The 25,120-nt window shown below is 46.1% G+C and overlaps 1 protein-coding gene across 1 annotated transcript in view; it reads left to right on the plus strand.

The window, feature by feature from the left end:
- Nucleotides 1-25,120, plus strand: part of PKP1 (plakophilin 1) — a 41,650-nt gene that overhangs the window by 4,498 nt on the left and 12,032 nt on the right. Inside the window, exons 2-6 of the mRNA XM_009702911.1 lie at nucleotides 2,858-2,958; nucleotides 12,560-12,984; nucleotides 21,115-21,259; nucleotides 22,957-23,164; nucleotides 23,903-24,080. Coding sequence (XP_009701213.1) covers nucleotides 2,858-2,958; nucleotides 12,560-12,984; nucleotides 21,115-21,259; nucleotides 22,957-23,164; nucleotides 23,903-24,080 — 1,057 coding nt within the window. The remainder of the gene's footprint in view (nucleotides 1-2,857; nucleotides 2,959-12,559; nucleotides 12,985-21,114; nucleotides 21,260-22,956; nucleotides 23,165-23,902; nucleotides 24,081-25,120) is intronic.

The following is a 25,120-nucleotide window of genomic DNA, read 5'->3' on the forward strand; positions in this document are numbered from 1 at the left end:
AGTGGTTTTAAATGGCTCTGTGTTTGTCCAAGTGCAAGTGGGCACTTCAGAAACCTAAAGAGCTGCTTGGATGACAACAAATGAGACACAGACTTATGGACGTAGCTAGAAAAAAGCACCAGGGAGGCATCTCCCCCAAGGAGCGTTTCCACTCACTGCCAAAATGTTTTATTTTCAGGAGACATTCTGTTTTTACACCACGTTCTCAGGACCTGTGACCACTTTGTATGGTCTTTATCCCTGAGGTGGTTGAAAAGAGTAATATCCTTCCTCTCCCTAAGGGCTGGTGGTACACCTCCAAGTTGGCTCTCAAGATGAACCAGGCAGAGAAGTGTCTAAACCTGCAGGACTAAACAAAGATGATGTTTTCTTTAGCCACCACCATCAGAAAATCTCCAGGTTCTTCCTGGCCTTCAGACTGAGCTCTCCAAGTAATAAATCACAGTTGCGTGGTGGTAGGAGAAGCACCTTCTCCAACCAGCAAGGCAGCTTCAAAATGCCTTGAACATTTGAGGTTATATATAATTATCTATTTATAACCTCTTATATACAAGTTTTTGGAGGTGAAGGCAACTCTTCAACAACTGAAGAACATAAACTTGCATGAACTGCCGGATGTCTTGAATTTGGCCATGTAGCAGTGAATTTATAGAAGAAAATTAGAGATGTGCCTAAACTGGCGCTCTTTTGGTGTCTCCTTGCTCAACCTCAAAGTCTTTAGTGCAGTGCATGGCAAGAATGGATCCTGAAAGGAAAAGCGTGGTCCCCAGGGAAGACTGGTCAGATTAACCTGTGAGTCATGCCCAGAAGACCTCTCTTCCAACTGCTCACTTGCAGAGTCAGGAAAATCCTCCTGTATGCTCCCACTTGCAGTTACATGATGTTTGCACAGAACAAGAGGTTGATTGCAAGAAGGAATTCCCAGGAAACTCTTATCATGGGATTGTTTTATCTTAATGCTCAGAACTGGTGAATCACCTGGCCCAAACTTACCATTGCAAGTCCTGCCTTGCCGAAGTACAACACTAACATCGTCATCTGGAGTTTCCAGGAAATCATAGGGTGGGGATAGAGGCACAAGGTGAAGGGCACAGCTGAATTGTATCTCTCATTGCATGCTGATGGCCATTTCCTTGCCTTATCTGCAAGTTCTGTGCGACTTAATATACATAAGCAATCAGGGCTAGAGAGATACTAACAGGGAACAGTGCCCATCGATTCTCTAGACTATGGAAAACGAGATCCTGTGGTTTTCTGCACAAGTGTGTATCTGTGAAGCTACTCTGCTGTTGTTTATTCTGCATTCAGTGATGTTCTTCAGATGCTGCCATCCATGCAGTCTTGCTCCTCTCTTGTTGACAATAGAAAGCAAATCTCATTATTTATACCACATCTACGAGAATCATCTTCCTGAGAAAATGCAAGAATTTTTAGCCACAAACCAAATAGCTATAACAGGTTCTGGATGCCTCAGGCAAGGAAATAAACTAGATTTATTCAAAGGATCAGTGACTCTAGAAGACCTGAGTGGCTTCAGGGCCTTTGTGGTCGAGCTTATCCGGTTTATCTAAGAGATGAGTCTTATCAAACAATCAGAGAGATTAGGATATTTCTGATGTTACCCACCAGTTTAGGTGCATAACTTAAGACAGGTAAGTCCTGATTTTGTACTTCATTAGACATTCAGAGCTTCCCCTGGAAGTTAATTGGAGTGTAAATTGGAATTTGCACTTCCTCATAACGGGTCTTGGGATGCCACAGTTATTGAGCACTTTTGAAAATGAAACTTAAATGACCTTAAACTCCTTTGGACCATCTGAAGGGGGTTAAGGGAAATCCAGTGTGGAAAGAGAATGACTCACTTCATTGTTTCTTGTAGTGATGAATGTAGCATTGAGTAAAATACTTTTAGGAGGCATCCAAATATTGCACTGCCAAAGGCTACTGGTGAGAGACAGCTGGAAGAGCTTTTAGTAGGACTGGGATAGGTAAATCCAAACACTGTGAGTAAAGCACTGAGAAATAGTAGAAATGGCTGATGGATTCCTCCCGATCCAAGATATTTGCATCTTTACAAAACCTGTCTGAGATCTAGTCTCACATATCTCCCTAGCACCCCAAAAATAATGATGGAGCTTAATACATTTTCAGAAAAAGAAAGTACAAATACACAGAGTGATCTTTTAGAGACTGGAGATTGAAATTTAAGGCAGTGTAATTAGTTTTTTTAGTGTTTGACTATTTCAGATCCCCACATGTTAAATAGACTTGATCATCATTTACCCATGATGTTTGTTATTTACTATTCATTGAATTTAGCAAGCCTTGCTCAGGCTGCTTGTGTTGGTGTGATTGTGAGCATTCAGACCAGGAAAGCCAGACTGGTGAAAGGGTTGGGAGTGGGTTTTGCCTTCAGAGAAGAGGCAAATTTTATTTACCTCCAAGTCAGAATAAGGGAAGTATGTTCCAGGTTCAGACCTTCCAGGATGTGTAGCACAAAATATCATCCAGTTCCTCTCATATAGCAAAGACCTAAGACATTGGCCTGGTCTCTGACCCTGTCTGCTCTTGTCCACTGTAGATTTTATGGCACTTGGTCTTCTGTGCTGAGAACCTTAGGCTGTTACTTGTGGTCTGAGGGCTGGAGTTTCCAAGAGCTCTTCTGAAACGAACATCTTCTGTGAGTTGCCTGCAATGGCAAGGGTTCAACTTACTGCCTGTCTTTCCTATGTTCCTGTTAAGGTTTCTAACTGTTATTCTTCAGTAACAAAACTCACTGGAAAAAAGAGTACTGTGCTCTGAAGGGGTGCCTGCTGGGACCGCTTTCTCCTGCTGATCATGCTTTTTCCATTTACAGGTTCCATGTATGACGGTTTAGCTGATGGTTATGGCTACGGGACATCCCGGGGCAGCTATTATGCCAAAACCCAAACAGGAAACAGCAGCTGGGGATATCCGGTAAGATACTCCTTTATCTGGGAACCGCGGCATACTCTTGAGGTAATCTGTACAGAAAGCAACCTCTAGCTGGAACAGTCACGTAGCAAGGTCGTAGCACTTCAGAAACTGGCCCGAGAGAGATTATGCATGGCTATGGCTATCATAGAATTTAATTCAATGCAATGGAAGAGGATGATCGAGGACCCTGTATCTATGTTGTATGTGGTTGAGGATTTTAGTGTGGACAATATTTAGTTTGGTTTTGTGGATTAATATCCACACAGCACAAGAGGTTCGAAGCAGTCTGAAGGATCATGGTCATGGGTTCAGACTCTTACAACTCAGTTCAAGTTTGCAGCACATCCATTGCTTACCTGGAACAGTTTCCACTTTTGTTTCCATATACCAAAACTTCTCTATGAACAACATTAATGTGGTTGAGTAGTGATGATCGGGGATTTGCATTATAACTGTGTTACTATTCCCAAGCTCAATGCTAGTGCAGACTCCTTTCAGATATTCTCTAGGCTTGGAAAAGAGGTGGTCCGCTTCTCCCATAGTGATTTCCAAAGAAAATATTACAGATTGCCAGAAAAAGCACAGGTGAGACAGTACTTGTCTTTGTGCAATCTGAGTTTATACAGCCCACAGAGGTCCTGGTCTTGTCCTTGGTGACAGACTCTTGGTACACTGGGAATCACTCCAAACCGCTTCATCAACTACTGGGACAACTTGTGCTCGTGTTACCCCTCCACCTCAGACCTGTATTCTGTTCTTCCTTGGATTTCACTAGCTATAAAGTAGAAAGCAGCAATTCACAGATCTGGGATTTGAATATGGGAAAAAGAAAGGGCTCCTTTCAACAACTCTGGGACTGTAAAGCAGCTCCCTGTCAACCATCAAAGGGTTGAACCAGGAAAGGTGATCTTGCTGGCTTCAAGCACACAGACAGAGGGTAGTTGCCAGATCCTCTGCCTGTTCATAGCATCAGCATTCCTCAGCTTCAGAAAGATTTATCTGTTTTCTTGCTTAATGGCTTTGCTGTAACAAGCTTGCTTCAAGGCAACGATGTCCCTAGCTAGTTTTACATCACTGGGTTTGCTGCCTACTGCATGTTCAGTAGGAAGGACTGGGAGCACTGGTATGTCTTTGAAATTTTTGTTTACAGACTGTCTGTTGACTTGTTTCAATGTCCTTTGCTGAGCTGGTTAAATCTGGGACAGTGGTGCTTCTGGCTGGTCTAAGACCAAAAGGGTGACTATGATGGGTCAGAGCAGAGGTCCGTCCAGCCAAGTGCCCTGTCTCCATCACTAAGGCAGTGGTGGACCCCTGCAGAAGGGTCTAAGCATGCTAAGCAGGCAGTGGTGCATCCCAGAGTGGTTTTGTGGCCACCAGAAATTTGCAACTGAGGGACCTCCTGAGACAGAGGTGCAGTCTCTGAGCTTCATACTTCAAATGATTGTGATGTTTTGTTTTCATGATATATTGCTGTTTGTCTGTTGTGATTCTTGAATGGAGTTTGTCATGCTTTGTTTAAGCAAAACTGCTCTATTCCAGCCATTCCAGTAGTTTCTAGTTGGGTTTTTTTGTTAAAGAGAGAGGAAGCTAAGTCCAGCTCTGCAGGTGCCCCTCCAGCTCATGCTTACGCTGGCAAGGCGGTACTGCAGCTAGTGTTGCTGGTATGAGGATTATTGTTTAATTTTGTTCGTTCCTGATCTTCTTCCCAGTCATTACGACAGCTGGATAAATGCTAGGGAGTTATAAATGCCACTAGCTGCTGGGGATTTCAGTCCAGCAGTGTTGATGTTCCCATGAACAGCTTGCAAAACGATTACAAAGATCAGGGCCTCCGTTAGACACCACAGAGTACTGTGGACACAGCAGTTCAGTCACTTCTGGTTCACCTTGGACTTGAACGGCTCATGGCTTTTCTCTGAAGGACTCTTCTGCATTTACTGATGGGGAAGGTCTTTCTTCAAAGTGTTTTACAAGCTTTCATTCTATAAATTTTCGGTAAACGTCTTCAAAACCTTGGCTACTTGTGAAAAAGGGATTGGGGCTTGTGAAGGATTCACAGTAAAATTTGTCTTACCTAACTGTGTCTATCTGAAAAATCAGCCATTTAGTCTTAACAAGTTGTCTAGACTCCTCCCATAGCCAACAAAGAGAGAGGTACGAGGAGGCGATTCATCTCCTCTATCTTGGAGATCTGTCAGGTCAGGATGAATCAGCCCCTCTGGATGCCTATCTCCTTCCACTGGTAGCCGGATCGGAGCAGTCACCTAACAGGTAGACGACTGCAGTTAGGGGCGATGAGTCCCAAGTGCCATTGGCACATTAGAACATATAACCTCAAGCCTAAATCTGCTTAACAAGCTTAACAGACATCGTACTCCCCAACCACACCAAGGAACCTCCCCCATTTTGCTTCTTCCAGAGAAGTATTAAAGGCTTACACACATCCACAACCAGCCTCCAGCTTGGGTTAACTTTAACTTTTGTCTACGGACATGTTTGAAGTCTGTGTGGGTTCTAGGCATTTTAAAAATGTTTCCTTTTTGTAATTCCTGGGTTGTAAAACATGAAAACAAAGATAAAGCAAATCTATTTTTAAGACAAAATTGCTGGACTTCTTTCCATCTGGAGCTGGCGCTGTGAATGTTTCTGAGAAGCTGTGAACTCCTTTGAGATGCACAGGCAAATGCAGATATTTCAGGGAAATGACCCAGTATAGTGTTCAGGAAAATTACTTACTCTTAATACTTCTGGGGTTTAAAAAAAGGTGAAACAGGCAATCCGTGTCCATGCTGCTGCTCCACAGCACCTGCAACATAGACACTGCTCTTAGGTTGCCTTAATCTAAGGCATTGCCTTAGAAGGTGACTCTAAACGACAGGAGGTATCCTGTCTCACCCATAGCTCTTAAAAACTATTATTTCTGACTTCCTCCTTTTGTCTTGTTTTGTGTCTTCTTGGAAATCTGAAGCTTTTTGCTTCTGAGTTTTCTTCCTGACCTTATGATACTGGCGTTCAAATACTAGAGCAAGAGAAATGATAGATCTGGAGGAAGATTTCTCTCTGGATCAGTGCTTCTGACTAAAACCTTTGATTTGCCCATTATTAAAGACTATTTTCTGCTTATTCCTCTTGTGGAGTGCCGTATTTGTAGCATCACTGTAATTAGCATTGCAATGAGTACCTACTCATTATCGGTGTAGGCAACACTGAAATCAGTGGGACCACTCCAGAAGCAGGCACTCTGAGGGCAGCAGGTTTGCGCTTGGCTGCAGCGTTCCCTTGGCTGACGTGTCAGGGGTAGGCTCATCCTTCAGGGATGAAGTCCCCAGTCCCATTTGCACAGTGACTACGGTGGGATGCAGTAATGCGTGCATTAGTGACTGCAAACCTCTCTGTGTTAGGTGATCTTTCAATCCAGGTGCTATCGAGCCCAGAAGACCCTTAGAGACATTTGTCACCCTACTGACAATGTGAGTTATGAGTGGCCACCGGTTTCCAAAGCTATCTTACCACAGAAGTTTGCTGTGCCGTGTCCTGATGTAAGGCCTGAGCAGTGCCTGAGGTCTCACAAGAGGTACAGCGATGACCACAATTTACACAGAGAAACCTGAGAGAGGTTTAAGTAAACTAAACTGGGCACCTAGAGCAGTGTGGTCGTGGCAGGAGAAGTCCCAGCATGAGCTGCACCCTTGACTCTGACACCTCAATACCACCCCAAAAATGGGACCTGTCCAGCACTGGGCTCAAAGCCACTGTCACAGTCTGGTGGCCCATGGGTTGCGGTGAGTGTGCTGTTCATCCCAGCTGCAGGCACAGCTTTGGAGATGCTCAGCCAAGTCCCGAACACCAAGGGAAGGCAGTATGTGGAGTCAGGATGAGTGCCATCAGCAAAGACCCTCTGAGGCTTAATTCCCACCTGCAGCAATACTGCTCTTGCCTGGTTGGCAGGTCCATCCCTGCTAGAGAGACGGGGGCATTCCCAGGTCCCATGTCTGTTTTGGCACTGTCAAGATGATGCAGTATCAGGACAAGGTGCAAAAGCACACCCAACATCCCCGTGCTGCTGCTTCCACAAGAAGGAAATACATCGGCATGATGGGGGTGTAAGCCGCAGCATGCCCTCCCCAGCACTGCCCCAAATGAAGGACAAACATGGCCCTGGTGTGCTGGGTAGGGAAGGAGAAGCATCTCGGATATTAGGGTGCTCTACCTCCAACTGATCTTCAGCCCCACAGAGCTGACCTCAGCCTGGGGCTTGTAGTGAGTAACATTTCTGAGAGCGGTCCTGCTCCCACACCAAGGAATATTTGGCGTCTCAGATGCTGCTCCCGTTAAAGCAGTTGACCGAGTTGGATCCTGGCACATAACAGTTGGGGACCAGCGGCTACTGGGCCACCAGTGCTCATCTCTGCTTTCCTCAGGCATCACTGCTGGGGTCTTGGGCTCTGTGCTGCACAGGCCCACCCAGCTTGTTTTCTGTAGCAACTATGTCCGTTATGACACTAATGAAAAACACGCACTTTGGTCATCCCTCTGCACTAGAGACTGTATGTAGATTCTTAAACAAATGTTCTCTGTGGGAGAAAGTTGCAGAGCTTTCTCTCCCAAATGCGTTATCTGCATGAGAGGTGTTCGCCACGAGACAGGAACACTCCCTGCTATCCCTGGCTGGCTTTGCCTCTGTGGGCAAAAATCTCATTATCAGTGGCTGCTTTGTTCCATAAGGATTTCAGGACAAAATTTGTGACTTGCTGTGATGAGACATTCAAGTTTAAAAGAACCCTCAAAATAGAGTCCTTTGGGCAATCTTATCAAAGAAAGCAAAGATTTATAGTTGCTGCACATCATTGCTTGGTCAGACCCTGGTCTCCCTGTACGGTTTTCCAAGCGGCTTTATGCTTTGGAGTACCAAATTGGACATTACTTTGCCTGACCGGAACAAACTGAACCACCAAGACCTATACCTCAGCTGCATAAAGAAGCAGATGAAAAAGCATACGGAAAGGCAGCACCCAGGAGAGGTGGCAAAGAGCGTTTCAGAAGTAGATAAACAATATATTTGCTGGTTTTACAATTTTTCTCCCTGCAATGGAGTGTGTAGCAGGCAGCAGCTAAAGCATTTCGCAAGTAGCATCAAGAGTTTTCCCCACCCATCACTCAGGGTGGGACGCTGTCATGTTGCATTGCTTGTGCTTTGCCCTCCAGCCTGGGAGAAACCTGCTCCTGACGTGTTTATACGGAGTCCTTTACTTCTCTCTGTCTGCTGCTCTAGAAACAAACAAATTGCAAGGGAAAAAATTAGAGCTAGGTAATGAACTGATCGCGTCCTTAGATGTAGAAGTCAGAAACACCCAGTTATCTGGGAGGGCCTCCGACACGGAAAGGCAGCGCTGAGATCGGAGCGCGATTCTCGGGGCTGGTGCGCCTTGCTCTGTGCTTCTGCTTCTCTGGAAAGGGGGAGGAGGAGAGGGACTTTTCCTGTTAAACAAAAGGGTTTATGGAAAGAAAAGAAAGGGAGTCATGATCAATGACTGGGATAACGCCATTTTGACTTGCTCTCTAGCACCAGTTTTATTCTAGTTGAAATAAGAACTTCAAGATATTTATTTACCTGTCTTGTGCAACTGTTGGATATTCAAGTTGATGTTCCTATAATGGTCCCATACTGCAGGCTGAGAACTGGTGATCCACAAACTCTTACTAATTTAAAGGCAGGTCTTCGCTGCTGCCAGTGGAGGAAAGTACCTACTCCTCGGGCCTGATAAGAGCACCTACACGCTATCAGTGCTCATCTTCGCTGCCTTTCCTCCCTCCGCCTCCCCTCCTTGTTTTAATGTGAATGAACGACTCCCAAGGCTTGGCCCCAAACATACAGGTTTGTTTCACAGTAGGGAGGAGAAGTTCAGGCTAAAATTCAGGACGCTGATGTTGCCAGGCTGCACGTGAGCATCCTCCTGCATCCTACAAGTGCAGAGGACTGCCAGTGCCTGACGGTGTCTGGCTGAAAGGAGAGACCTGCCAAGCTGCCCTGACTTCTCAGGTCCCACGGGGAGAATTTTTCGTGACAGCCTGTGCTCTTCTAAAATGGTTTCCAGATCTTTCAGTGCAGAGGGAATCACTGCTTTCTGTCTCCACCCTGTTTTGAGGGACTTCCTTGTCTTTTCCAGCATTTCCCCTAAAGGGAGGAGGTGTGGACCTGGACCACCTCCCATGTGCAAACACCCACAAGCAGTGGGCAGATGTAATTCAGGGTGTTAGGGAATCTGGATGGTTTGTGAGGTTTAAAGGTGAGAGATTGATTATTTCCTTTCACTAATGCTGTTCTGTATAGGGAGAGCTCACTCGACACACGTAATGGCATCAGCAAAAGTTACGAGATTGTTGTCAGGTGGCTCTTTAAACCACAGACTGTGTAATATCATCACCTTCACCTTCAGAGATGTCATCTCTTCTCCAGACGGCGGAGTGCCTCGCCTCTGCCTTGCTGCGCATCCTATCTCACTGATCGCTGCATCCAGCGAAGAGATAACAACACGGGGAACTCCATTCCCTTGGCCACGTTCACCCCAGTGTTAGAAGTGAAGGTCTCTGACTTAGCTTGGTGGACATCTGAAATGGGGACATAGGTCTTAGTCTGAGAAAGCTGCTCTTAAGTCATGGGCACGGCACTTTGCCAAGATCAAGAAGTGATCGGGTCAGCTACGTCTGTGCAAAGATTCACAGAAACTATTTGGCAAGCAGGTCTGAAATCCGCTGAAGCTGGTAGGAGACTCCTCATCGATTTGGAGGCTTTGGATCAGGCTCCTGCTGCAAAGAGGAATTCTAAGATACCAATTATGTCCGTGCCACTTGAAAGAGATTAAAATGGGCCCAGCCAAGCATCTGGTAGAATCAGCAATAAAAGTCATGCACTGACTTTGGTAATGAGCTTCACATCACACGGGAACTATTTTCCCATGAGTTTGCAAAAGGCTTCCCCGCCCTGCCAGGACCTGCACTGACTTGCTGCTCAGGGCTCCCTGTGTTGCAGAAAGGTGTCTTTCCAAACAGGCGGTCGCTTTGTTTCACCCATCTCAGGGCTGGCAAGAAAGACGACAATGCTATATGCCACCATAAAACACAGCAGGAAATACAGAATTGATAATTCTATATCTATAAACACAGACACACTCACACCTTCCCTCGCCCTTTCTGCTGGCAGAGAGCCCACGTGAGTACACTGGAGAGCAAACAATAGCTTTAGATAAATAACAAGTTAGCTCTTCCATGGTTAGCTGAATTGGTTTCAGCAAATGCCCAGGGGCTCCACGGCTCTGCCAAGCTTCTGACAGCCCTACAAAATAATCCCAGCTTGTACTGACTCATAAAGAAAATCTGCCGGGCTCACATCTAACAAGCTGCTGCTCTGTCCTCCAGCCAGCTGCTGCCAGTGGCAAGCCCTGGCAGTGGGTTCCCCGCTCCACCGAACAGCAAAGTCCACCCTGCACCTTCCTGCCACAGCCCTGTCCCATTCCTTACTGTCCCGAAGGTTTCTGAACCTAGGAAAATGAAAAAAAAAAAGAGGATGATATCACCCTTAGAAGGACATAGTCATCTGCAGTGGGGCAGATCATGACTTCACGAAACGTCACTTGGCTGCTGCTGCGCGAGTGCTGCATCCAAAGCAAAACCAGGATGGAGAGACCCTCTGTGCGTGGCCATCCTGGAAATTTCAGTGGGCTTGCCCCCCTGCCAGGGGAGCCCCTGAGACTCATCGCACTTACCCGTGTGCCTCATCCTTGCTCTTCTTATCGCATGCAAATTCTTCTTCCAAATCCCTGGGAGCTCTGCAGGATGCACCAAACCTGTTACCTGCTGCGTTGCAGAACTAACAGGTTTTTTCTGTGTCCTCTGGAGTAAACGCAAAGAGAATATGCTCCCCTTTTCTCCCCTTCCAGCAATTCGCCTGTTTAGATGCAAGCCTGCAGAATGAAGGTATGAAAACTACTTCAGACTGGTGCCCAAATGACAGAGCAATCTGGGTATCGGCACAGCTGGACTAAAGGGTTTCTTACCCAGATGGCATGCCTGCTAGGTGACCCCTTTTAAAAATTTTCAGCCATTACCTGTGCAACTCTCTGGGACACAGCAGAGAGGATTCACTGCATTCCTGAAGATCAGTTTGTTAATGGAAATATTTGGCTTAATTAATTATCATAATGACAATTTTGCAGAGTGCTGGAGACAGGAATGAGGCTGAGTGTGCTCAGGGTTGGGATGAAGCTGGGGCAGAGCAACGGGACTCAGGGTGAGCCTGCAGAGGATACCAATTTCTCTGCCATGTGGTGTTTCCAGGTTAGGAAATACGGATTTTTACCGTGACATGAGCTGTTACACCAGGCACAGGCTTTTCACACCTTGTGCCTTGAACCTCCATGGAAATAATAAGGTGTCAGTGTTGACTTTTCTTGGCCATCCCTAAGGATCCTTGGGTGGCTTTTGCAGAAAGAGGCATCCAAATTACTGCTACTTAAAGTTAGGTGAGAAAAAAACCTTGGCTCAACAAGACACCACGGATGAACTTTCCCAAGATAAACCAAAGGGGGATGGGGCAGGCAGTTTTATTATTTAGATATTTTTGTGCCTGTTCACTGTCTGTCTTGGAGATCTGCTTGCCAGCATGCTGAGGGGGATGCAGTGGAAAAACTCAGTATCATGGCGCAAACAGCACTAAATAGCTTTATTTATTTTCCTTTCTGGAGTGCAGAACTTAGTGGCTTGTCTCTCACTTGAATACAACCCTGCAGGCTTCCAGGTGCCAGAACTGACATCCAAAAGATTTAAATTAAATTTAATTTGGGGCAAATCTGGAGGACTTTTGGTGAAGCGGTAAAGACATTTTGAACTGACAGCAAGCCAGCTAAAGCCATTTTTTTTGTTTGATTTAATTGCAGTTGGTTTTTTTACTGTCTTTTATTCTTTTTATTTTTTTATTTCCTGGCTTAGTCATCTCAATTCTTATTGCATATCCTCCATTGTTCTCAGAACATCCCATTATATGAGCTGATACTACACACCTTGTAACTCATAAGCAGGTATTCATTGGCTCCACTTGTTTCTTGGCATAATGAGGTTCAAGAATCTCCTTTACTGATTTTTCACTCCCTTTACTCCCTTTCTAAGGAACTTACAGATGCAAGGGGAACAAAATAGCATATGGAAATTAAAAATAAATGCAGGCAGGGCTGGAAGGTCAGAATGAGACATCATTCTCTGTGATGGCAAGATGGCAGCCTCTAATTACAGATTGAGTTAGACCCCATGTGTTAGAAATAAGATATTTTCTCTAGTGCCAGGGTCATGTTTGAGCTTTCAGTTCTGCTTTAAAGCTTCTGGCTGCCATATCCTGATCACTAAGTGTCCCCAGATTTCAAGGCAAGGTTTGGCACCTTTGTAAGGGCTGCAGGTGGGCTAACCTCTTGGAAATTTTGAGCCACAAAAATATCTAAGAGACATAGGAATTTGGTAGCCGTGACACCCACACAGGAGTGGGCTTGGCTACATCGATCTGCAGCTCAACCCTTTCCTAATTTTTTTTATCTCCTCTTTTCTCATTGAGCAGCTGTACAACGGGACCCTGAAGCGGGACGTGGAGAACAGGCGCTACAGCTCGTACAGCCAGATGGAGGGCTGGGGCAGCAAGCACTACAGCAAGGCTGTCTGCAGCCCTGCCAGGGCCGGCAGCGACTACTGCTTTGTGCAGAACATCAAGAGCAGCCGGAGCGAGCCCGACCTCTACTGCGAACCGCCCCGGGGCACGCTGAGGAAGAGTCAGGTGGGGGGCCGAGCAGAGCACAAAGCAACCTTGAACCGGCAGAGCATCTACAGCAGCTGTAGCACCCAGCAAGGAACTACCAGGACAAGTAAAAAAATGCCAGCACGAGCCCTGTCCTGCCCTTCAAGCAACAAGCCCGATGTGGTCTATGCCCAGCCCATGATGAGCTGCAAGCAGGACGTGGTTTATGGACAGGCTCAGTCCGGCTCCAAGTAAGTCTGCTGCAGTGGGCTGAATCTGAGTAACTGTAGACATCTGCTGTGGAGGTCTGTCCATCAGAGCTAGTCACCTCAGCTGCTTTATAGCCACTGGAGACCTGCTCACCAGTGCCCACCGCGCTTAACCGCATCCTGCAGTAGAGTCTAAAGTGGGTCAGATGAGTCACATTCTTAAAGCGCTTAATTGTTTTTATGGGCTATGGAGGGAAACCAATATGACTGTTCAGTGTATGTATCTCTGCTGTAGCTGTACGGTGTTGGGCAAGACGACCCCCCAGTCTCTGTGGTGGTATTATCTGACAGCTCCTTTGCGAGATAAGGGTGGGGAAGAGAGGCGAAGAGCAGAAAGCCTGGTCTGCAGTTTGAGTGCCTCTCCTAGCTGTCACATTGCTTTGATTTGGCCGAAAACAAACCTAAAAAATCAACTAACTTTGAAGGAGTTGGTTCCTGAGGGTCTGACTCAGAGCAGAGCTGAGAACCTGATGAGCGGTCGTATTTACCGCTCTGTCTTTCCACCTGGCCCTTGCATCATTCGCCCAAGAGGTCTGATTTGGGTTCCAGAAAAAATTGAGTCAGAAATTGAAATAAATAGCCTAATTGGAATAATCTACCTAGCCAGGAAAGAGGAGGGAACAGAAGCTGTTCAATTCCTTCCTATCCAGATCTTCCAGTTCCATCGAGGTTAGGAATCATGCAAGGATGAAGGACGGTCCTTCATGTCTCCGTTAGTACCAGATCCCTTCTTGTAAATGGTCCTACAACAATAGGGCATGTAAAACACACCAGTGAGCTCAGACGCTCCCAGGCTGATACATCTGTGCAACCCAGCAGAGCTCTCGCTAAAAAAAACCCAGTGGGGTTTTGATGGCATTGCAATGAAGTTAAGTCAAAGCTTCCCTGATGCTGATGGCCACGCTGCCTTCCTGCCTCTTGGAAGACTACGGTTTGTATGTTTTGAACTGCAAAACACTGCAGTGTTGCAAAGTTTTATTGGGCTGGAGAACGAGGAGGTGGGGGGGGGGGGAGGGGGGGGGGGGGGGGGTGTCTGCATCTTCTACAAGCGTTCCCAGGGGCTATTGCACTCCTGTTGCTGCATCACTGTCGTACAGGGCCTGCTCTGCACCAACCCCGAAGTTATCACAACTCCCAGACAGACGTGGCAGCTTGTCACACAAACCCTAGAAGCTCCCAAGCTCATTCCTGGTGGTCCCTGGTCCAAAAGAGAATTTGCACACTGCAGCATAAGTGTGAGATTAATTAACAGGGCTCATAGCCTTCGTCACAACTCACAGCAAAAGCCTGAGATTGTTGAGCCGTTGACCCAAGACATGATGTAGATATTGAGAAACTCCTCCCTCACAGTCAGCAGTGTGAGACAGATCATGCTCCTTTTCACATCTGAACGTCGATTTCCAGATTTCTCTGGTTAATTCTCTGCTCAGCTTCCCTCATTTTGTATTGAATAGTAGAAGTACGTCCCAGAGTGTGTATGCCAAGAAATGTCACTCGCCCATTAGCGTATTGTCATAAAACCTTAGCTTCCCATGTGCCCACTTACTTCATGTTTAACAGATGCAAAATAAGCCCTGGCCAACCTGGAGCACTGGTGGCATTGGTGTGCTACTTTCAGAAGCTTTGTAATTCCTCTGGAATAGGAAACAGAGATGTTACATAAACTAGAAGTGACTTGTTCTAGGGAATTTCTGACTAAAGACCATAAAAGTGTAGTGGGAGGGATGGCAGAATGATTAAACATGGGACTGCAGCTGGCTTCTGCCTAGGGAAAATACTGCTTTTGAGAAGTTAGTCCTAGGCAGGCAGGTGCTCTCCAAAGCAAGCCCTGCTCTGCACAGCGCTCACGGTTGTAGACTTGGTCATTGCTTCGGAAAGGTCACTTGAAGAATAATGTCGTTTTCTGAAGAGAACTGCTGTTGCGAGGGGAATACTCTCCAGCATTGGATGCTCTTTGGTTAGGGAGTGGCTCCGTTTATACACTTCTCCTGGCTTGGGGCATGGCTCATCTGGCAGAACTGGTTCGGATGTGGAAACATCGAGCTTCAAGTCGTAGGCTCAGCTGGGGCTGTGTCCCCCGAGTAAATCTGATTTGGCTGGGGCACACCCCCCTGCTCCGCGTGAAACTCAGGGCAGAGCTGGATGAGTTCGGAGAGCAGTTTGTACAAGCGCTTCTGCTCTTGACTCAAAGGAGATGAGATTGGCAGCAGTTGTCCTTAAAGTTTTGGATGTATACTAAGGAGTTGGTCTCTTTGAAAAGAATTCCTTATTTGGAAGACCATCAGCCCTTATAAAGTGTCTGGCGAGTCACTGTTAGCCTTGGTCTGTGGTGTGCTTTTGTTGGGAAGGGGCCTCCAGAGATGGGTTAGGACCATATCTGGGCTCTCTTTGCTGCGTAGGACTGTTTCTGGTTGGAGGATTCTGCACTTGGAGAGCTCTGTCTTCATTTGGGTAGCCTGATCTTTGAGTAGGGAGAGGTTTACTTGTAGGCACGAAACTGCTCTATAATGCAGTGACTGTGGAGAGTGTCAGTTCTGGTTCAAGAGTGGTCCTTCTCAGGTGTCCTGTGCTACAGATCTGGTCTCCTTGGATGGTGTGAGAGGAAAAAGGGGTCATTGGATGTTCTCAGGTAGTGAAAGTGGCATGTAGATGTCAAAATACTTGGTATGCAAGAACTGTCAAACTATTGGTACTGAACAGTCCCTCTGCACTTGGTCACAAAGTTATTTAATTTCTGGAGCTATTCTTGATTGTATGATTACTTCCATTTATTGAACTGGCTTTGGCTGTGTAAGACATGGAAAAGCTGTCTCTTTGATAATTACCTCTCAGAAAAGGCCTTCCTCTTACAGAAGCAACTCTGGTTGATGTAAGCACCTTTCCTCTAGCTGGTTGATGAATAGTTTAACACCTCGATGGCTTTTGGGAAAAATCATTCTATGATTCTATGATAAACTAAACCATGACGTAGGGTTTTACTCACCCCATAGTATTGGTTCTGGTGATGAAATCTGAGTTTTGCACTGTTTGTTCAGATCAGGAGGTTAAACAGTACTGACTTGCTTTGAGAAACCTCCTCCTGAAGTATATTCTATTCCACCACCCCTGTCATTATGATCCTGCCTCAGTGAGCAGAGAGGGACCTTCTGATGTCCCTTTCAGACATATTTCTCTATAACCACTCAGGGGCTTAAGCCTTTGTAAGCACTATGTCATATCTGGAACAACATTTCCAAGCTCAGTAGATCCGTCCTGGGCTCAGAAGTTCATGGCTTATTCTGGTGGCTCCTGCCACCATTGAGGCAGCTCTCAATGAGCAGCACTCACTTTTTGCCAGAATTCAGCTCTCTGGAGTCCTTCTACCTGATCGAGCTGGAGGGAGTCTTCTTGGTGTCCAGGGCTCCCTCTTCTCCCTGGAACCCTTCTCCTTTTCGGGCTCTTGTGAAATCCCACAGATCTGCAGCCTTTCATCCTGGAAACTGGCAGCAACCGTGGTTTCAGCAGCTGGTGAAGACTACGTGCATTTGCCTGCTTTTAACCATTCCCTCTGATGGGTAGTACTTGCAACATGCTCCAAGTGACAGCGTGTCATCTTGATCTACCCAGCTTTTAGCTAAATAACATGGTGCAAATCAGCTCAGTCACAAAAAAAAGTTTCTACACCCTTCTTGGTCATCAGGTAGTGATAACGAGAAGCAGTAAGAAAGGATGTGATGTTTAACACGTCCTAGAAAACTTTGAGTCTTTGTCCCCCTCCAACTGGAAATTGAGGTACAAGAAAACTATGGCTACCAGCAGCTGACATTGTGTTAGTTCTGCTCGCCGATGTGTTGCACGTAGTGCTTCAGCTACCACAATGCACATGGGACTGACAACCCAGGACCAGGCTAGATCACGGTACGTAGTTGTTGTGGCTCTGCAATAGTCTGTGCAGTAGTCGACTGGTTACCTGTGTACCACTTCTTTAGGAGATGCCTGCATCTGAGCTGGGTGCCCCTGCTGCCCTTGCAGAGATGCCATCAGTGGCCAGAGGAGCTGAAATCCAAGGCAAGTCAGTGAGTTACCCCCAACAAAGTCAGTGCCAGTGGGGAAACCCAGGTGTCTGAGCAGGAGATGTTACTGAAAGGCCAGACGAACCTCACCCCTTGTGAAGGATTCTGGTTATTCTCCTTTGTGAAGACAAAGAGGTGAGCTGGGGTGTCTGTAGACGTTCCCCAGCTTAAGGGTTGCTGATACAGATCAGGAGTCATTAATGGACACCTACAATATGCGGTGTCTTCCATAATACCACATGCACCTTTGGCCTCATTTTAAGACACGGATGCATTCCCCTTTGGTGCTGTCTGTACATGGGAGAAAGAGAATAAAACACCTCATTAGAGATCATATGAAAGCAAGAGTCTCTCAAGGCACCTGGAAATATTTAATGTCTTGGTGCTATTTTGTTAAAGGCCTTGAATACCCTGGCTGGCAGCTACAGAGGAGGCAGTAAAGGCTGGGACAACCTTTCGGATTTTCCATATGGTCATATTTGTCGGTGGTGAGACTGACTTGGCCCCAGCCGAGCTGCAGCAACCTCTGTAAGCGGTAGCTAAAGTTCAGGGAGGGTAAGTGTGTCCTGTAACCATTCATTCCTAAGCAGGAGCTCAGTCTCTCTGGAAATACTACAAACCGTGAAAACACACAGAAGTTATTGAAAGAGTGAGAAAAAGTACTGAGAGTGTTTTCTAAGAGATCTCCTCTCTTTTGGGACAAATAAAGGCGATCAGTATAAAAATATAAATTCTCCAGGGTTATGCCACATGATGAAAGCAGAACCCGGTATGATGATAGGCACCTGCATTTTGGTTTATTCTTATTTGGGATAAACTGACTCTAAAAATGGCTGTTTCACAGTGCTGGCTCCTTGTGATGTGAAGTCGTCTGCACCGTGTGTTTGCATCCAAAGCAATCGCTGTGGAGCTGTGCGTGATGCTGTCCTGGCAGCGTCCTCTGATTTTATTAATGAGCAATGGAATTTGTTAGAGTTTTCTGGCTTCCTCCTCTCCTGGGACTTGTAGCCTTAACAACCAGGATGGAGGCTTAGATCTGATTAATGAAAAACTGCCTTTCTGTGATACTGATCATTTTAAGTATTTGTTTCCCTTTCACACCCGAACCTGATCATCTAACTTGTCTCCTGTTGAATCATTTCTAATTGAGGTCTCTCTCTGTTCTGATTGCTTCTTTCTTGTGGAAGAAGAACAACTTTTTGGAGCTCTTACTACCGGGCACATTGGCCCGGGTTGGAGATGGCCACAGTTCAAGAACTTGTCTTGGAGCTGGCTGTTCTCGTAGTGTGGATCTGGTTGGGAATATCCCTGGCTGGCTGATGAACAATCTCCCATTGACATGGGCTTTGCCAGGGTGATTATATTCTCGGCTAGGAGAAGTCACTGCTTCTTCTCGGGCAGCAGTTGGAGAGCCAGCAGGGGAAACAAAACCTTCCCCATGTTTTCCCACACAGAGCTGGACCTGGATGACTGGTTTTGCTCTGCTTGAAGCAGGGTTTGGCCCTCTTATGGAGTGGATGTGTAGAAAATTGCCTTCCTTGAGTAGCTGGACCAAGTGAACATCCTTCTTTCTCATAAAAAGTGCACCTAATTTAGAGGTTTTCTCGATTTGGTAAATTAAAAAGAAAGAAAGAAAAATTCATCATAATTACATATGCTGCGTGGCCACTGACCCGATATATTTATTAATATGCCTCCCTCCCCACACTGCCAGCCCAGGCCTGAATTCTCAAAGGAGAAGTCCCTCTGGTGCTACTCATGCTGGATCCATTGGTGTTTCAGCTTTGTGGTGTGATTCAGGAGCACGAAAAAGTCTAAGAGAAAATCACAGCATCCTGTTTCTGGTTTAAACCTTGTATTTCCAGTTTAGTGTTTCCTTGTTGCAAGTGTAATGGAAGTTTCTTGGAGGTTCAAACTGATGAAAAATCATATGATGAAGTGACGCTTTACTGTTAGTGTAGAAATAAAAGTGCAATGAGGTTCATCAGACCTTAGACATTGAATGTTTAAGGTCCAATCCAAGAGTGTTGTCTATCATTCCTGTATACCAACAGAGGCAGAGGTATCTCCAGAGGGCAGGTCTTCCTGTCTTAGGAAAAATGTCTAAGACACAAAGGCAAGTTGTTCTTTGGAAGAACCTATTTCTCTCCATTGACTACACAGGTGTTTAAACAAGTGATTTAAACTGGGTGCAATACCAGTGAGGGTAGGGGAGACAAAACAGTCTTTCATGCTGTCTTCCAGCGTCACAGCATTATTGCTGGTTTTTGATACTTTGTAGGAGATTTGCTATAGAATTGTGGATATTATTCACTGGTCCATGCTGTGCGGAGGTGAACCTTTGGATGCTTAAGGACAAAATATTTTATCTTATTGTAAGCTGCTGGCGATGGTGACCACGCTTGGGTGTTCTTTCTAGACCTTTATTCTGAACATTTCTTTGGCACAATCAAAATGAGTCTGCATATCTTGTGCCTGGAAGAAGCCACTCCCTCACAGTAATATTTAATACTTCAAATGTAATATCTTCATTTAAAGAACTTACTAAAAATCACTCTGTTTTGTTAGTCTATTGGGTTGTCTGAAGATGATCAGCCTTTCTACATAGTCACTCACTAGTATGACATGGAGCAAGAGCTTGTATACAAATTAACGTGGTTCAAGCAGGAACTGATCTCCCCGATCTCCAGGTAAAACTCCCCATCAGTCACAAGTGGATCCTGAAGAGGGACTAGCATCAGTCAGGCACAACAATGACCTAGTTGTCCTAGCAAAGCCCCCACACTTTTTGATTTCCTCCACTGTTAACAAAGTATTTCCCATTTGTATGTTGTCACTGCTGAAATAGTGATAACCAAACAGGAGTCTGGGTTTTAACTCTTCTCGGTCCTGAACTTGCATGGTCATTTATTCTGATGCAAATTAACGCACTATTGCTGTAAGCGGAGATGCTGCTGCAGGCCTAAGGCGCAAGGATGCAACAGGAGTTTGGGTTTTAACTCTTCTCAGTCCTGAACTTTGCATGGTCATTTACTCTGATGCAAATTAACGCACTATTGCTGTAAGCGGAGATGCTGCTGCAGGCCTAAGGCGCAAGGATGCTAAGAAGAGATAGTAACTTTTATTAGACTAACTGATATAATTGGAAACACAGACAGGCTCTGCAGCTCAGAGCCCCTTCATCACTATGAAAGTTTGTGCCCTTTTCTAATTTTATGTGGTTAAAACATCACAGATGACGCTAAATGGGTACAAGCCAAAGAGAGCAAGACTTTCATATTTCTAAACAAGTAGACAAATCTTCAGGTCTTTGCATTTTTCCCAAGGTTTCAGTCTGGCTCCAAGCCAGAGGTATTCACATGCTTCCTCTGGAGTCTGTAGGCACATTCTTTACCTATAACCAGGGATGATGACAGTGGTCAACCTTCACGAAGAGCTTGGAGACTACCAACGTAAACATACCCTGGGAGCAGGATGTCTCAGTGCTACTATTAGTATTTCATAAACTCAATATTTGTCTGTCCCATCACTCCAGACATGCCTGTCACCTTTTCCTAAGGGATCTGCTCTAGCCTCCTCAGACCATCAACTGCTCTCACATTTTTGCTTCCAACACATCTCACATCAAAGGATCACATGCTGCGGGAAAATCGTCTGCTTACTTTAGATTGTCCTGCTAACCTGACGGATGGTTTCACTCTTGTCCACTAATTCTTTTATTTGAAGAACAGTGAATACTGGTTCTCTAGTTGTTAAACCTTCCACTTTAGACATGATTAGACACCTGGCACCTCAACTGAGCTTTTATTTTCTGTCTCCTTTGTTTCTCGATAGACTGGATCCATAATTTATTAGCCTTAATGTTCTCCACTGTATATTTTCCACTTTTATCAGCTCTTTTTTTGAGACAAAGAAATGCACTAGGAGTGCACCATGTGGTTTATGTGGCAATGTGATAATATTTTACATTTTGTAATTGATTCCTTCCTAGTAATTTCCAGTCCTGACGTAGCCCTTTTGGCTGAACACTCAATCAATGCTGTATTTCTCTTTAACACAGAATATGTGGTGATGAGATAGACGGCGGTACAATGACCATCCAGAAAGCCATACAACTTCTGTGCTCCTCTGATGACAAATACCAGGCCATGGGTGCTTACTACCTCCAGCACACCTGCTTCCAGGATGAGTCTGCCAAGCAAGAGGTGAGCAAACTCCTTCAGAGCTCTGCTGTCACACTGGGTGTGATGGCCCATGACATGGATGAAACTGGTTTTCCTCAGTGCCAAGGATCCACAGGTCCCCTGAATTTTCATGATGGAGCTTCATACCTCATTAGTCACAGTCAGGAATTAATTAAGTAGATTTTTCAACTATTATTGGCCACTTTCTCTTAATAGCAGTCAGTCAGGATTTTAACACAGGGGAATAGTTACCAGGCAGCAGAGGAGACTGTGTCCGTGTTATCACCATAAGCTGCTATGACACAGACTGTCGGGTTTTGGCGATATGGAAGCAGCCATCCAGCTGCAGTGTCCTCCTCTGGATGCAATTGCACGCCATTCCACATGAATCTTTTGCTATCTCAGAGCTGCAGTGCCAGAGCCACACAAAATTGCCCTAAATCCCACTGTGATCTTCATTGTGCCTTGTTCAGTGAGGCTGAGAAAATTTCAGCCATTTTCAGCTAAGCCCTAAGATCAGTTAGTGATCACGTACAAAGACATTTGACCAAACAGAAGCCCTTCGTATAGTGCAGCTTATTTTGCTTATGCTTACTCTCCGATTACTAAATTTATGCCAACATGCAGCGAAGGAGGCAATCTCAAGGATGGATCTGCTGTAGCAAAACTGTCACAGAAGTTTATCCCCACCCTGGCGTGTTTGTAGTTTATCAAGATGCCATCCCTGTAGAGGTGGCTTTCCATTTCCTGGCACAATAGTGGAGCTATCGAGTGGGGATGTACCTCTGTGCCCTTGCTACAGCTGAATCGAGTGCAGGTACCCCAACCCATGTTACAGGTGCTAATTGTGGGGTGGCCACACCCTTCGTTACCATTGAAAACACTCTCTGAGCACTGGCCTGTCCCATCGCTTCCCAGAAAGATGTGTCAGAGCAGGTAGGTGAGTCATCCGAGCGCGCACTTGTTTTCTCTCCTTTCTAAAAGGCGCTCATTCGTTTTCTATTGTCAGCAAATCTCCAACCGATGGGTTGGTTTGTGCCAGGAGAGGCTCGGTGGGGGATCACGTCCCCAGGAGACCTGATACAGGGGACAGTCTACAGCAGGTACCCTCATCATTTTGGAGAGCTCAGCTGGAGGAATTTGCCTTCAGCACGGCATGTGTGCGGTGTCCTGCAGGTCGGGGTGCACACCCCTTTCCGATGCTGCCCCTGTTGAGTGCTGGACTACGGCCCAGTACTGCTTCTGGCTGACCTTGGGGGTGTTTACACTGTACCGTGACCATCCCTCTACACTCAGCCTGTGATTTCAAGATGCAGATAAATTACCACAGCATGTCATTATATTGCTATAAATGACCTCTACAGATAGGCAGAACAACATTTTCACCTGATATAAACTGGTGGAGGTAGGTGAAAGTTTGTGGGAGCGAGCACATTTACATCAACAAAGGATTTGGTCCATGGCCATTACTCATAGACATCCACCTCTAGAGTTTAAGCTCCAACCTCAAGGCCAGCACCTTTGTGCTCATGACCTATGGCCTGAACCAGACACACCATCTGCAAACTCCAACCATCCTTTACTGCCAGGTCTGCTTTTCCAGCTCCCCAAAGTATGTGCCATGTTGACTCCTTGCATTGTGACGGCAGTTCTAGTTGTCCCTGTCCCAGCGATGCTCTGCACACCACGCTGATGGCAGTATGTCTTTCCTGGTCCAGGTCTATCGGCTCGGGGGCATCGCCAAGCTCGTCGAGCTTCTCCGCAGCACAAACCAGAACGTACAGCGGGCGGCAGCTGGAGCCCTCCGAAATTTGGTCTTCAAGAATCCAACCAACAAGATAGAAACCCGGCGGCAGAATGGGATAAGGGAGTGTGTGAGCCTCCTACGGAGGACAGGGAACACTGAAATTCAGAAACAACTGACAGGTACACAGTGGACTGCTTAGCACTCAGCAAGGGCCATGCTTCTCCCTGCTTGTGGTCCGTGTTGCTCCAGCACGCAAAGGCCCAGTAGCCATGGTGCTGCAATACTACAAAGAGGATGTTTTATGCTCCTGTTGCACCAAATGGCAACATAGAACAGGAGGCAGAGGTAGTCCTAGCCCTTCGATGACCTCTAAGGGTTCCTCACATCATAAGTGTCCATTGGGGAAGCACCTGCTCCAGGTTCCCCCCCACAGCTGTGGTCACTCTGCCATTCCCATGCCTTCCTGTGCCCCTGGCCTGCGTGCTGTTCCCAGGGAAGGCCAAGGGTGCTGGAAATCTCAATACGGTTGGGCAGGTTATCTCACTGGTGTTTCACCTTTTCTTGAAGGATGGACATGAGTTTGTTGGTGCAGGTCACCCTCAGCTGTGACTGAGGTCTTGTGTGCAAGCCTTTATGAGATCCCTGGAGAGATGCCTTCCCCCTGCAACCTAGTGGCAATAAAGACCAATTTTGGGAGGAGGGAGGATGCTTAGATGCCAGATGATACCAAGCTCCTGGTGCCCATCCTGTCTTCCTTAGGGATGGACAGAGACTCAGGTTTAAGCAGCCTCTGCACCCTCAGTTCAAAGAGGGATGGAGTGAAGAAGGATTTTGTTGCTGGAAGTCACTCTGACCTAAAGAAAGTTTCTAATGCATGGTGACCCTCTGCTTGAGCTTGTCTCCCACCTCCTTCCTAGGATTGCTCTGGAACCTCTCCTCCACCGATGAATTAAAAGAAGAGTTGATACAGGAGGCCCTCCCGGTCTTGACAGATTGTGTTATCATCCCTTTCTCTGGCTGGTCTGATGGCAGCTGCAATAGGACAAGAGAAATTATTGACCCAGAGGTGTTCTTCAACGCTACAGGGTGTTTGAGGTGAGTCATCAAGCAGGGTCTTACTGTAGTTTGTGTCTGTTGACAAAAGCTGAAGCTGTCTAAATACTCTTACAATAAGCTAAAGACATACTCGCTGCAATTGTATTAATAAAAAATTCTCCTTGAGAAAGTTTTTCTGACTAAGAGAAAGTGCAGAAAAAAAATCACATGTAAAATATTTTTCCTGGTAGCTTTTAAATTTTTTTTTAAATAAGTTTGTTCTTGCTAAGTCTCTGCTCAAAAAATGTAAGTTTCTTTGTCACAGGAGTGCTGAAATATTGAAACCTGACAGTGTTCACCTCAGACCAGGAAACTCGACACTTTTTGCCCTTAGATTTTTGAGGCTTCCAGAGAAAATTTTTGTTGCTAGAAAACAAACTGGTTTGGGTTTTAGGTGACAAAAGGACAGAATTCTCTATGTGGGGAAAACAAGCGTTTTCCCCCTGATTTTAACAACTGGTTTAGTACAGAGCAGTCCCAATGCCCCGCACTTTTCCTGGCTCGTTTCATCAGGCAGGCCAGCTACAGAAGAGGAGGAGCAGACTGAGCTCAGAGTAGTTTATTTTTTTCACGGGAAAGCCAGAGCCCTTTTGTAGAGGATCTTCGCCCTGACTTGCTGTTTCTCCTACCACCTTCCTCCACTTGGATGCGAGCTCCTCATCTCACTGGGAACAAGTGGGGGGGGGAAGAAAAAATACCCTATATAATTAGGTACTTTCATCAACTGAAGCTCTCCCCGAGGGAGCGCAGCACCGACCACACCCTTACCAGACATGCAGCTGGTAGGAGCTGTATCTGCTTATGAAACGAAATGGGTGAATACGGTAAGGGCCTTTTGAGATGTGATACTATCGTCTTCTGTGGCTGGGAACCATGTCTGAAAGATAGCAAGTGCTGCTCCCTTCCCTGTCTTGGAAGGCACCTTCCCCGTGCAGTTGCACGTCGCGATGTGTGGTGTATGTTGCATATGAGGTGCTCCGCTTGCAAGACCATCTCAACCCACCAATGGCACAAAATATCCCATTAAAATGAGGGAAAGA

Source organism: Cariama cristata, unplaced genomic scaffold (assembly GCF_000690535.1).
Source record: "Cariama cristata isolate BGI_N322 unplaced genomic scaffold, ASM69053v1 scaffold7116, whole genome shotgun sequence".
Classification (NCBI taxonomy): Eukaryota; Metazoa; Chordata; class Aves; order Cariamiformes; family Cariamidae; genus Cariama; species Cariama cristata.